Here is a 12,533-nt window from a genome sequence, read left to right as displayed (position 1 = left end):
TCGTAGGACAAGGTTGATGAGATTGATAATTGGGCATACGAGGAAATACAGTTTAGTATTAAGATTTATCCACGAATATGCAGATTCCTCACGCAATTTGAGATTCGAGAACGGATCTTCGCATTCCATTGAGTGTCTGCCTTCTATGCGTATGAAGCATTTCTACGGTGTACTTGTACATTGTACGGTGCGATTTATAGCAGAACCATGGAACAGACCCGTCACCCCGGATAAGTCCCATGGTTCTTTATCAAGAGCATTGGTGGAGATTCAATTGTTATCATAGTTATCATAGCCTTGTTCTAACGACTACAATTGTAAACGGCCAAAACAAAAAACACGTCCTAGCGACACGCGAAAAGGGAACTAAAACCCCCAAACAAAACAAAGGGATAACTAGCGTCGCCATATCATACCATTACATACCATACGCCACCAGTGGCTGTTACATACCATACATACAAGTACTCCGTATGAGTTAAATACATAAATACACGCACAAAAAGCGGTCAATACATCCACCAGCTAACCTAGGTCCAAAGCAGAGCAGGCCGACCAGGCATAGGGCAAGGCATAAGTAGTAGCCGGGCCTCACCGACTCGAAGGTCGTCGTCGACATGTGTGGATTCGGGCTAGGTCTTATGTCCACGTCTTATTCATTCATAACTGGGATAACACTGGTTTTTAGTTTGCGGAACGGGGACCGCGGAAAGGGTTCCTGAATTGAGGGTGGGTAACAAGTACTTTGTCGCTTAAGACATGCCTAGAGTAGAGTATTGGATGGATGCTCTGCGAAATATTGTTATATTAATTGAACCCTGCACGATGGCGGTATGCCATAGCCATCACCCACCCACCATTCCCCTCCATCCCCATCTGGTATCTCTTCGATTCTCTTCTATTTACTTACTTACATGTATGCAGTCAACGTTGCCCTGGGACGGACCGCTGCATGGTCCGGGAGAGTGGATCATCCCGACTTTTTTTTCTCGAAGAACGGAGTTTAGTAAGAACAAAAACAAATAAAATAAGAGGGCGGCTGGACGCGTAAGGAAACTAAGAAACCTGGCGGCGTCACCGCTTGTAGCTGAAAAACGTAACCTGACCGAGTGTGTGCAAAGGATTCCTTAGTGCGCGATACAAGAATAATACGGAATACACGGACGGAGGTCTCGGAGCGGTCGCAATTTTGTGATTGGTTGGTGGGGTGTGGATTCGCACGTGATTGTGCGTGATTCTTGACTTGCCTTTTTGGGATGTCAGATGACTTTCCGGTGATGTCAGCATAAGCATTGAGACGGGAGGGATTGTGCATAGTTTATGTATCATTTATGTTGGCAAGATGAGCTGGAACCCTAATAGTTACACTGTTATGCTGTTTGCCGTGTTAGGTCTATTTATGCGATTGATTTGACAGCAGGTAGACAGATAAAGACGACATTTCAGCTTAATGTTTGCTGGCTGTGTCCTCCAATGATACAATTCCCCATGAGTATAGATTATCTCCAACATGCTCAAAGTGCGTGACATTTTCCTGCTTTTTTGGGCCAGATTCACGTCCAATTTGGCAATAATTACACGGAGGGCGACGCTCCCCTAGATAATGCCGTGCCACATATTGAATTGGATTGGTTAAATAGAAACGTAATGGAAATCATTGAACAGGGGTATTCTAGAGTAATTGAATTAACTGCAGCTAAAGAAGAATCAAGGAATAGCAACGTTGTCTTCATGCAGCTCCAAAGGATAATATTGCTGGCAATAGAGGGGCGGGCAATGAGGAAGATGGGGTGCATTATTACCAAAGGAAGCCTGCCAAGACGTATATCTGGTAATATTCTGATTCAGACAGGCGACTAAGTAAGGTTAGCTAAAGTTCTAGATTCATTGCTTAAAGTACACGGCAGCGCCTTTAGTTTTCCTGGGCGTATCGTATAGAGGTATTCCGTGAGCCTAACACAGGAACCTTACCTTTTCAAGAAACCAGTTCTCCAAATTCCTCAGCTTCGAACTCAGGAGAAGATGCACACTTGAATGTGTGGTGCATGGCTCTATGGATTTCAAGATCAAAATCGGGATTTTCATCAAGATATGTACGATAACAATCTTGGGACCGTCCATCGCAAAGAATTGGCCAGGACAGCCGCGACGGCCAGTCCAAACCCATAAAGCTCCGTGTTATTACTGGCCAGTTATGCTGCACTTTCTTGGCCGGGATTTTAACGTAATTGGTAGATTCGGTAGCTTAGGACTTGGCCGCTATCACTGTACTTCAAATACCGGCCGATTCCCATGTGCATATCCTGGTGGATTTGTCGAGTCTAGTTCTTGTGGATATTCCACCTTGTGTGGAACCGTCGAGTCCAGTTCTTGCGGGAAGAAATCCCGTTGTTGCGACTGCTGTGGTAAAGAAGCAATATACGCAGCATCCGCTTTTTTTGTCTTCCCTCGTCGCCAAAATATCAACCATGCGAGACTTCCCAGGATTACTACCCCTGCACCTACACCAACACCCACGCCGATACCAATTGTTTTCGAATTTGACCCACTGGTAGTGCCATTACTCGACGCAGTTGACGTGGGGATTCCCGATGTCGTAGCAGATGATCTAGTTTGCGTGGATGCCGATGCCGTTGTTGCAGTCGTCGTTGGAGCTATCCCAGCTGTTGCAGTTACATCAGGGTCAGGCAAAGTCAACCGATCAACGCTCGAATCACTGCAGCAGTCGTCGGCTGAGCAGCAGTATGAAGTCGAGTTTTTGCCGCAGCGCATAACCCATTCGCCGCCGGTCACGCTTTCTTTAGGAGCCAACCATGTCAGCACACCGGATTCTTCTGAACCATTTGCAGTACCGATTTAAATTTATTCTTTGATAGACTCACCAGCCACACAATACCCCGGGCACTTATTCGAAGACCAAGACTTATCTGTGCATGTCCCGCGAATAAGCTGTAATGGATTCCCAGTTGTGTTGTCGTACCACCCTTGTGGTTGGCAGAGCATATTCGCTGTGCAGATGAAGCCTTGCGTGCAACATACGCTGACAGAGGCGGTGCTGTTACAGGGAACATCGTTGGATACTGAGCCATCGGGGTTGTAGCAAAGAGTTGCGAAGGTGAGGTCGACCACTTGGAGGAAAAATAAGGCGATAGCCAGACGGGTTCTGCGGCTTGTTATTTGCATTCTCGGGCTCAATATATACTTATGAACCGGCCATGAAGTTGTGAGCAGGCCCAGCAAGAAGTAATAGGGGAGAAAGAATTGCAACAAAGACGATCCTGAATAGTAATATCAAGGCGGACGGGCAAGACAAAAAAAGTCAATAATCCATTAAGCGCCTGTCTGAACCAATCAAGCTTGGCTGCGCTCGACTTATATTAGGTGTGATAGGGACGCATTATCACTATCGCTCTTAACTTGCTTTGGACTAGTTCCTTAAAACCGCAGATGAGTGGTCAGCACGTGAACCTACTTAACTGAGTCCAGCGCTTAATTCTGGAGGCTATAGGGTTCAGACTGAGGCTTTACTTGTAAGTTAGAGAGGCACGCCACGCCCCCTCTGCCATAGCCACTACTCAGATTTGGTTATTACTCCCTTCTATAACAATTCAGCTCGCCGGAATTTTTAACAGTCTGGTTGTGGGACTTTGCGCTTGAAACGCCGCGGCGATGGTCCCTCATTTGGCGGATTATATAATCAATACAGTTGGCTAGGTCAACTAACTAGCTAGTTACAAGTTCGAGTTATATTAGTTGCCGCAGCAGGGTGATGAAAGTCGAGGTGGATCAATAGTTTGTCCGATTATCGAGGCCAACAGATCCCTCATATACGGACACACACACTCGTTTAGATAGCCAAGCACTCATTCTACCATCTACGGTGTCTATAGATATCATTGTCACCCTCCGTGTAATCTAAGTTTCTTCTTCATATATAGCCTCGTGCAGTCCGGATAATCGACTCCCCGACTTCCCCGACTCGGAGTTCAACCGCCTCATTGGTCTATCCGTGTCAGTTGGAGCAGCACTTCTTTACACTTTGAATTAGTTTGTGCCTAAACCAAACTGATGCGGACATATCGGCACTGTAGAAAAGGTTCTAGCCTTATAGATCTAATCAATCAACCAGGAGACATCGCAGCCTCACCTATTTAATCCACTCTAATGGTGACGGCCGTGTCATTCTCAACCGTGCCAACCGCTCAATTGTATATCGAGCAAATGTCCCCTGGGCCAGGAACCAATCTTAGACGGCAATTAGACCTGCCAATACCCAAGCCCGTCGTCACTCCTATAAATGATGCTTAGGGCTTTTGTATACTCCCAATACTTCGAATACCAGCCACACATTTCCCAATCAATAATTGCTTTGATCTCAAGCTGAGTCTGTGAAGAAACATTTCCTACGTTAATTGCGGTGCTGGAATACTCTTGAGAAAGGCACTGTTCTCGCTCTCGTCCTGGTGAAATTGTCGTGGAGTGAGTATAACCATGATGTTTCGCGGATGGAGGTCGCTATGCGTCATCGCTAGTTTGTGATTGATCTCAAGATGTAATTTTATCACATCAGTATAGTGAGCTTCCTCAGAATGCTGTTGGTGCTTGGTGAGAGACTGATTGAACTCATGCTCATTGCTGATGGGCCCTTCCGCAACTCGGATTCATCTCCATGTCTCTTTGCAGCAGCGAGGGATCTATACCACCAAGTACTGCATTAGGCTTATTCTCATCGACCGACGGAGCTGGTATAGGCTTTTATTTGTCAAAGATGGTATTTAATTTGATCTCAGATCGAAGTCCTTTGTTCCTTGTCGAAGAACTCCCATGCTGAATCAAGTGGCTCACCAGGAATCCGTGTCATCAATATAAAGCAGTTTCCACTACTAGGTTGCTGTAAGATCCCATGTGTTCTGGTGCTAGGATAGTGATCTGCTGTTGAATGTAATACAAGGTAGAGATGTGACCGATGTTAATGTCGCAGCCAAGTTCCACCGTAATCTCCGAGTTCAGGCACAATATCGCTCTTATACTCATTCCCAGATGTGAGATAACCTCACTAGTAACCACTAGCCGGTTGAGGCCTTTCATAGGTGATCATTCGCTAGCCAGACCATCACAGAAATACCATATGCCAATTCTGGAATAACTTCAAATTTTGATTGGAGAAATCATGGAGGTGTACTGGGTGGAAGCCTCCATGTTGATATTTTTCAGCCCACTGAACAACCAAATCTGTATCCTCAAAGCGGTCGTCCATTTTTGATAGCGATGAACTTATGAAAACAACAATGTATTCGTTTTATTATGTCGATAGCCAAAGGACTCGTTGGAGAACGAGGAAAAAGAAAGGAGCGGGTCGCTAAACATTTTGTCAAAGGCATGTCATACTGTCATAAGGCTTTCTGCTATAATTGAAAAGTCCTACATTTTTATCTTCCAAGCTTTTGTTGTCTCTGCATCAAGCCCGACAGTTGTATCACCCCTAACAAAGTCGGCCTTATCTCGTTATTTTGTGTTGCTGCTATAACTATGACCACTACTTACAAACGTAGCATGCAAAGAAGAGGTCAAACCAAGCGGGGTCTGCTATTGTTCTATAGCACGTCACATGACAGGCTCGAAGAACCAGATATTTTCTGCTACTCTCCTTCCTCTGCCCCTCCCTGTTCTTCTACTTATCAGCCAATCTGAGCTCTGTCGTCATTTAAAGTCCACCATGGACAAAATAGTGAACAAGGAAATGCCAAGGAAACCCTATGCCATCGACGAAGACGGTGAAGTGATCATGATACTCGAAAATGCCAATGCCCCTTTTGCAGTCTGGAGTGAGAACAAGAAAGACGTCGAAATATCGCAGGAATCAGAGACCAAAAAAGAAATAACAAAATATGAGTATCGCATCCAAGTCTCCGCAAAGCATCTGATGCTCGCATCACCTGTGTTCAAGAAAACTCTGTCTGGGGGATGGGAAGAGAGTATCACCCTTGCCAAAAAAGGCCCAGTGGAGATCAAAGTAGACAGTTGGGATGTTGGGGCCTTTGTTATTTTTTATGAAGACTATCCACTGTCGACTCAATGCCATACCGCGTAAACCGAATCCGGAACTGCTCTCCAAAACCGCTGTTTCGGCAGAATATTACGGATACCTTAATATAATGAGCATCTTCAGGGATGTCTGGATCAACCAACTGCGGAGCAACTTTCCTACATCACACTGTCGAGATGTGCTTTTGTGGATGTGGATCTCGTGGGCCTCCCGGGTTCATGACCTGTTTCAAAAAGCAACCCTGACTGCAATGGCACAAAGCAACGGATGGATTACGAGCCTGACACTGTCAATCCAAGGTAATTTTATTGGTATGGATTCCAGGCGAGGCCTTTGGATTTGTTATAAACTGACTGATAATGCTTGTAAGACACCATAAATGACCAGCGGCAGAGTGCCGTTCGCAACATCGTTGACTCACATAACCAAAGAAAGAAGACCTTCTCCACAGCTATTGCCATCCTTGTAATGTGGTGGCACTTGGTAATCTCATGATGGAAATGAATTCGAACGGTCTTTTTTCACCAAAGCCAACTGCTTCATTCCTGGGAATCAGTCTCTGTGAACTTGAAGCCAAGGTGCGCTCCTTCGGAGTTCCCTCATATCATTCGCGATCTTGCTGTTATAACGGCTATGTCTATTTCAGACATTTCAGGGACAGTGATTCGTTCGATTTACTGCCTGAGCGACCAAGTAGTACCAAGAACGGCCTGGAGCTGAAGGCATTTCAAGGTAGTTGAGGACCTCTCTATTGAGCCCTGGGAAATCGTAATATGACACCTTTAATAGGACAATTATTGGTGGCTGAGTGCTCAGCCATATTTGTTAATTTTCTCTGGGCAGTCATTTGTATTCTAGAGGGCAATGGAATGGCAAATGTTCGGTAGTTCTTTAGGGATGGCGTCGTGCTTTGTAAGCGGAAGTAACAAAAAGTCCCGAGTTCCGACTTCCGTCCGGGGATTTGCAACTCCACCACGGGGCAGCACATTCCTATACATCAGATGGATTTTCAATTTGTACTCCGTACTTGTTGAATCTTGCGTTGCAGGACTTTCAGGTACGAGCACTCTCCTGGTTTTGCTATTTGCCGGCTACACCTGCTCTCTTTCCGGAATATCATACTCTACATGCCTCCCCGCCCCAAGATTTGGCATTCTGGGTCTACTTGTACAATGCCGAGCCACTAGTGTTGAAGGCATTACTCCGGTCAAGAAACTTGTAATCCTCCCCCGAGCCCTATCGTAATCTTGCTGTTTCGGATGTTTCTAGTCCCACAAAAACCCGCAGCAAGTTTACGCAAGTCCCTCCCTCTCCATAATGGGAGAACTTCAGCGAACGAGATGGCTCAGATTACTACCACAGAGGATGGGAAATTGCCTATAAAAGGGCTGCCCGATCCTCTCATTTTGCGTCTATCAGCAGCAGCACAACTACCACCACCATGCAGCTTTCCACTCTCCTCGCGGCAGCAACACTCGCCTGCGCGGCGGTTGCTCACCCCGGCCCTCACACTCACATTCCCCGTGCGGAGATGGCCCGCCGCGCCGACCTATCTTCTAAGTGCTCTGACAAGGTAGCCCGGTTCAACGAGAAGCGTTGGAAGCGGAACCTCGCCAAGCGTTCCAGTAGTGGCAATTCAACCTTCCAAATCACCACGGAAGCACCTCACTACCAAACCATCCAGAATGAGACCTGTGTGCTTGCCCCCGAAGTGACAGAGGGTCCGTACTGGTGGCCGGAGTCGCAGACCCTGCGTCAGGATATGACGGAGGACCAGTCTGGTGTTCCTTTATGGCTGGATGTGGGTGTGCTTGACATGGCGACTTGCGAACCGCTCGAGGGCGTTCTGGTTGACTTCTGGCACTGTAATGCTACTGGAAGCTATTCAAGCTTCACGGGATTGTCTCCTAACACGCCATTCGAGACGCTGTTGAAGCAGTTGAATGTATCGGATTATGGAATGGGTTCGACCGATTTGCACACCGACGACACCACCTTCTTGCGCGGAATGTGGCCAACTGACAAGAACGGAATGATGGAGATGAAAACCGTCTTTCCTGGTACATCACTATCTACTTTTCAATTGCCGAAGACTACTCTAACCTGAATAGGCTTCTATATCGAACGCGCCATCCACATCCACGTCCAAGTCCATAGCGACTGGTCTCTTCGTGGAAACGGCACCATAGCCCACAGCGATACTATCAGCACCGGCCAACTTTATTTCGATGAAGCACTCGAGCGCAAGATCATGGCTCTGGAACCCTACGTCTCGCATACGGAAATTAACCGGACCACCAACGCCGTCGACTCGGTGTTCTCCCAAGGTCTTGACGGTGGATACAACCCTGTCATATCTGTGGAGCCTGTGAATGGCGAGGATGTAACCAAGGGAATGATTGGGTATGTCACCATTGGTGTCGATACGACTGCGGTAGAGAGCTTTGGGAAGAAATAAGGATGTGCTCCGTGCTGGACTGAGTGTCATGTCTTAATTTATTATATTCAATTAGTAAACGCAACCCAACATCGACCAACCCTTCAAGTGCCCAAAACGAGGAATTAATTGTCTTATTTGATTTACCTGTCGAGAACGAAATTCATATCTTTTGAAGTTCAAAACACCAACTTAGAAGCTTCCAGAAATCGTGATTGGTGCTTCATCCGTGAAGAATGTGACAAATTATTGTAAGACTAGGTCGAATGGCAGCTCTCGATCCCTGAGTCCCTAGAGTAGATCTTTGTCAAAAGCACCACCGGTGACCAGCAGCGCGAGGAGAAAAGCGCCTCCACAGTCCGCTTCGACATGTCACTCAAAGCTCCTAGAACCATCATTCGAGCTCGAAGAACAACGGACAAGAACCATTCTGATGGGACAGATTGAGAGGCGTCCGCCTGCGGCTTACGGGTGCGTCTGGCAAAGGGAAGACTTATACCTTTTTCTGAGCGTCGTCCGGCGCGTCCGCTGCGCCAGTTGTATGCGTATCGATTGGTGATTGAACCCCCGTCCGGGGATAATCCTGATTGGAAAAAGTTTCGTAGCCGACCGATTCCTGATGCCGTGCAGACCCAGGAGGAGCAATGAGGGAACATCTTTTGTAAATCATGGATTAATGAGATGAAATGAAGAATTGACTATTTTCCATTTTCGGAAACGCGGATCCACAGTGTCTTTCCCTGCCGAACCGAACCGACCGATTGTTAAATGTGAACACATACCACCAATTGCAAAGCACTAACACCCTACAAGAGCCATGGGAACACAGCCCGATAACAGAATACTCCGTCGAGCCAAGGTGGGTGTTGTCATCCGCTGGTGCTTGACCCTTCTAACCCGATAATTAGGCATGCAATACATGCCGGCGAAAGAAAGTGAAATGCGATGGGAAACGGCCTATTTGTTCGTCATGTAATACATTCAACCTATCTTGTACTTTTCAGGATGTCGTGAGACAGCCAAGCCGCTCGGGCCCGTATGCCTTGCCGTTCATTTTTCAAGACGTCAGAGCTAACACTTGCTTGCAGAGCATATATCGAAGAACTAGAGCGCCGGGTCAAGAGCTTGGAGCAGCAATTGCAGCAACAAGTCCGCTTAGGACATGAAACTCAACAGAATGCGGATGCTCAGGAGCTGGCTTCAATAAATATCGCTGCGACCATCACGGATGGTAATAGTAACGATGCTACGGGAAATACCTGCAGGAGACTTGGCCGGATTCCAGAGAAAGGTGGCTCTAGCAACCCGGATGGCGACGGAGCTGATCAAGCCTCTAGTGTTGTTGAATCAAACGATGGCAAAATGCGATTTTTCGGTTGGTTACTTCAGGATATTAGAAATTCTGTTGAAGCTGACACAATGTAGGAGCATCTTCCGGATTCTGCGCACCTTCTTCCACTCTTGAAGCGGGCGAACAGGAAAGCAAGAATTGGACAGCGGCATGGCGCACAGCAACACAACAGAATGCTAGTCGATGGCAGCTGACAAGCTGGATCCCTCGCACATTACAAGATGGGTTCGACCAACGTGTCTTCCGGTCTTTGCCATCCAAGCAAACAACCGTACAGCTGGTAGAGGAATTTTTTGCAACCTTCAATCAAGCTATCCCACTATTTAACGAACTATCCTTCAAGAGCCTACTCGAGAAACAATTTTGCTGGAACCCCGACGACAGTCCTTCATGGTGGGTGTCACTCAACATTGTCCTGGCCTTCTCGTACAGAGAAAGGGCCCACGCATCTTCAGACGCAAGCGACAACTGGCAGTCATGCTTCGGACACGTCCGCAACGCAATGAATGCCGTGGCCGAGCTTTTCATGCGCAATACAGACCTCCTAGCTGTTCAAGGGATACTAGGATTGGCTCTGTTTTTCCAAGGCACACCAAACCCGCAAGCACTTTTTATGCTTGCAGCTGCCGCAATGCGCATGTCGCATTCTATTGGGCTACACAGGAATAATATACCCCGGTTAACACCAGTGCACATCGAGGAACAGCGCAGAACATACTGGGTTGCATTTATCTTAGATGCTGATATCTCTCTTCGAGTTGGTCGTCCGCCGATTCAGGACTTGGAGGATTATGACGCACCTTTGCCGGCTGAGATCCCTCATGATGGGAAGGGTATGATCCGTCTTGAGGGGATTGAGATTAATTTCTTCCGTCTGCTTGCGCAATTTGCTTTGATCCAACGGCGTCTCTATAAGAGTCTTTACACGGTTGCTGTGCATCGACAACCTCAAGTGAACATGGTAGGCGAAGTCAAAGCCTGTGAAGAAGCCCTTCAAGAATGGAGGGACATGATTCCTCTTACCCTCCAGCCTCAGCGCGCATTTGCTATCGCACCCGATTACTTTCTACAGCATTTCCTACGATTACACTTTGCATACCATTTCTGCTACGCAAATCTTCACCAGGTTTGCATGCTCAGGGGCCAGACTGACAGATCCACAAGCCAAAGCGCTGGAGAAGGGATCAATTCAACCATTATACAGTCACTTGAATCAGCACGGTCTGCTGTCGAGTTACTAAAGTATATTCGCTTGCTAGGATTCACATATGAATGGTAAGTCGTTAATAGCTCCTATAGTAGCCAGTGGCCCCAGCTAATGTGTTGACAGGAACGTGCTTTACTTCCCCGCAACAGCTTCAGTGACACTAGCTCTGCATATAATGGTATGCCGGAATCACGAACAGGCTCAAGCAGATCTTTCCGCGGTTTGTCAGACGGTCGACTTTCTGTCTGGTGTCTCATCTAGGGAACCTGGTACTTACGTTGAGTATATCCTAGGTATATGCTCTGATTTACAGAATACTGCTGTGCGGTATCTTACCCACGCTCAAAATGACAATCGCCAGGAAATATCCGTTGCAGATGAGAAAAACGGGAGAGATAAGGACAAATGTATAAGTACTCATATGGACACCACGGTTTCTACAGTGGGGTTGACAAGTGACGACCCTGCAAGCAACTTTGCGAATGGGCGCTCTGAGAACGGGAATTTCGGGGCTTTAGATGATTTGGATGTGAATTGGCAATGGCCAATTTCTCCATTCTGGAACTGGCAGGATCTGAATGGATAGCATGCGGGATAAACGAATATTATTTAGACCTGGATGATGGTATATGTATGGCAATATAGCATTTTGACATTAATAAGAGTTCCTTATTTCTCGTGTCCAATGTAATTCCAGAATCATTCACAAGCCTTAATCGCATCACTGTACAACCCATCCTCACACTTCACAACATACACAGTCCCACTAGTACACTGAAAATACGACGTCTTCTCGTTCGGATTCGCATAAATACACTCAAGCTCAGACTCGCAACTCTGTCCCTTCTTCTCCCCCTCACAATCAAACCCATTCTCCTTCTCTCCATTTGCCGGCGGCAACACCTCCTTCGCAGTATCAAGAGTCTCCTGCACGATATTCTTGCAGGTCGAGTTTACGGGCCAGTCACATATCTTCTCGTTGTAGTTCCACTCCAAGCCAGATGGACAGGGTAGCACCGAGGATGTACCGTTCTTGCCGTTGGAGTTTACCCTACAGGCGATGAAACTGTCGCAGTTGTTGGGGTTCGGGTAGACACAGTCCTCGGGGTCTACACATTGGGTGACGACGATGTCTTCTTCGGGGCAGGTGATTGCGGCGGCTGAGAGGGACGTGATTGCTAGGCCGCTGATGAGATGGGGGAGGAGGTTAAGTGAAGAAGACATGTCTTATTTGAATGATAGATAAGTATGTAAGGCGTATGGAGCCTTATGCTGAAATGGAGGATGGAAAGGTAGTGGTTTGAGATGAAGACGGGCTAGAGTCCTAGCGTCCCCTATATAATCGTCTTCGAGAATTTGTGATGTTAACCGCCATTGAGAGTCAGATAGGATTATTGGCAAGTGAGCTCTTACTGATGAGCAAATGATCCAGATCCAGGGTTTGAATAATGACCGAACTCCTCCGGGACAGGCCTGTGGATTCAATGTCTTC

General features: G+C 47.0%; 6 protein-coding genes across 6 annotated transcripts; 3 read left to right on the top strand and 3 right to left on the bottom strand.

The window, feature by feature from the left end:
- Positions 1–2,262: 2,262 nt before the first annotated feature.
- On the bottom strand, positions 2,263–3,183 carry EURHEDRAFT_376509 (uncharacterized protein; the record flags this gene model as incomplete). Its single annotated transcript, XM_040778861.1, has 2 exons — positions 2,263–2,798; positions 2,883–3,183. The coding sequence occupies 2 exons, from the start codon at positions 3,181–3,183 to the stop codon at positions 2,263–2,265; spliced, it is 837 nt and encodes a 278-aa protein (XP_040640272.1).
- A 987-nt stretch (positions 3,184–4,170) lies between these two features.
- Positions 4,171–4,646, bottom strand: EURHEDRAFT_553989 (uncharacterized protein; the record flags this gene model as incomplete). Its single annotated transcript, XM_040787578.1, has 2 exons — positions 4,171–4,380; positions 4,491–4,646. Coding segments are annotated over 2 exons (279 nt in total), but the record flags the coding sequence as incomplete, so codon positions are not given.
- A 1,106-nt stretch (positions 4,647–5,752) lies between these two features.
- On the top strand, positions 5,753–6,396 carry EURHEDRAFT_411085 (uncharacterized protein). The gene has a single exon (XM_040781518.1). It carries the CDS (start codon positions 5,786–5,788, stop codon positions 6,089–6,091), a length of 306 nt encoding a protein of 101 aa, XP_040640270.1. The 5' UTR covers positions 5,753–5,785; the 3' UTR covers positions 6,092–6,396.
- Positions 6,397–7,054: 658 nt separating this feature from the next.
- On the top strand, positions 7,055–8,606 carry EURHEDRAFT_497747 (intradiol ring-cleavage dioxygenase). Its single transcript, XM_040785704.1, has 2 exons — positions 7,055–8,106; positions 8,158–8,606. The coding sequence occupies exons 1-2, from the start codon at positions 7,488–7,490 to the stop codon at positions 8,502–8,504; spliced, it is 966 nt and encodes a 321-aa protein (XP_040640269.1). The 5' UTR covers positions 7,055–7,487; the 3' UTR covers positions 8,505–8,606.
- A 694-nt stretch (positions 8,607–9,300) lies between these two features.
- EURHEDRAFT_529980 (uncharacterized protein) lies at positions 9,301–11,662 on the top strand (the record flags this gene model as incomplete). The annotated part of the gene is made up of 5 exons (XM_040787133.1): positions 9,301–9,342; positions 9,392–9,519; positions 9,572–9,858; positions 9,909–11,109; positions 11,165–11,662. The coding sequence occupies 5 exons, from the start codon at positions 9,301–9,303 to the stop codon at positions 11,625–11,627; spliced, it is 2,121 nt and encodes a 706-aa protein (XP_040640268.1). The 3' UTR covers positions 11,628–11,662.
- Positions 11,663–11,683: 21 nt separating this feature from the next.
- Positions 11,684–12,499, bottom strand: EURHEDRAFT_356036 (carbohydrate-binding module family 14 protein). Its single transcript, XM_040778462.1, has 2 exons — positions 12,455–12,499; positions 11,684–12,387 (listed from the first exon to the last, which is right to left on the bottom strand). The coding sequence occupies exon 2, from the start codon at positions 12,263–12,265 to the stop codon at positions 11,741–11,743; it is 525 nt and encodes a 174-aa protein (XP_040640267.1). The 5' UTR covers positions 12,266–12,387; positions 12,455–12,499; the 3' UTR covers positions 11,684–11,740.
- Between the last annotated feature and the right edge of the window lie 34 nt (positions 12,500–12,533).

This window comes from Aspergillus ruber, assembly GCF_000600275.1.
Source record: "Aspergillus ruber CBS 135680 unplaced genomic scaffold scaffold00008, whole genome shotgun sequence".
NCBI classification, from domain to species: domain Eukaryota; kingdom Fungi; phylum Ascomycota; class Eurotiomycetes; order Eurotiales; family Aspergillaceae; genus Aspergillus; species Aspergillus ruber.
The sequence above is the reverse complement of the archived record's forward strand: the minus strand, read 5'-3'. Positions and strand labels throughout refer to the sequence as shown.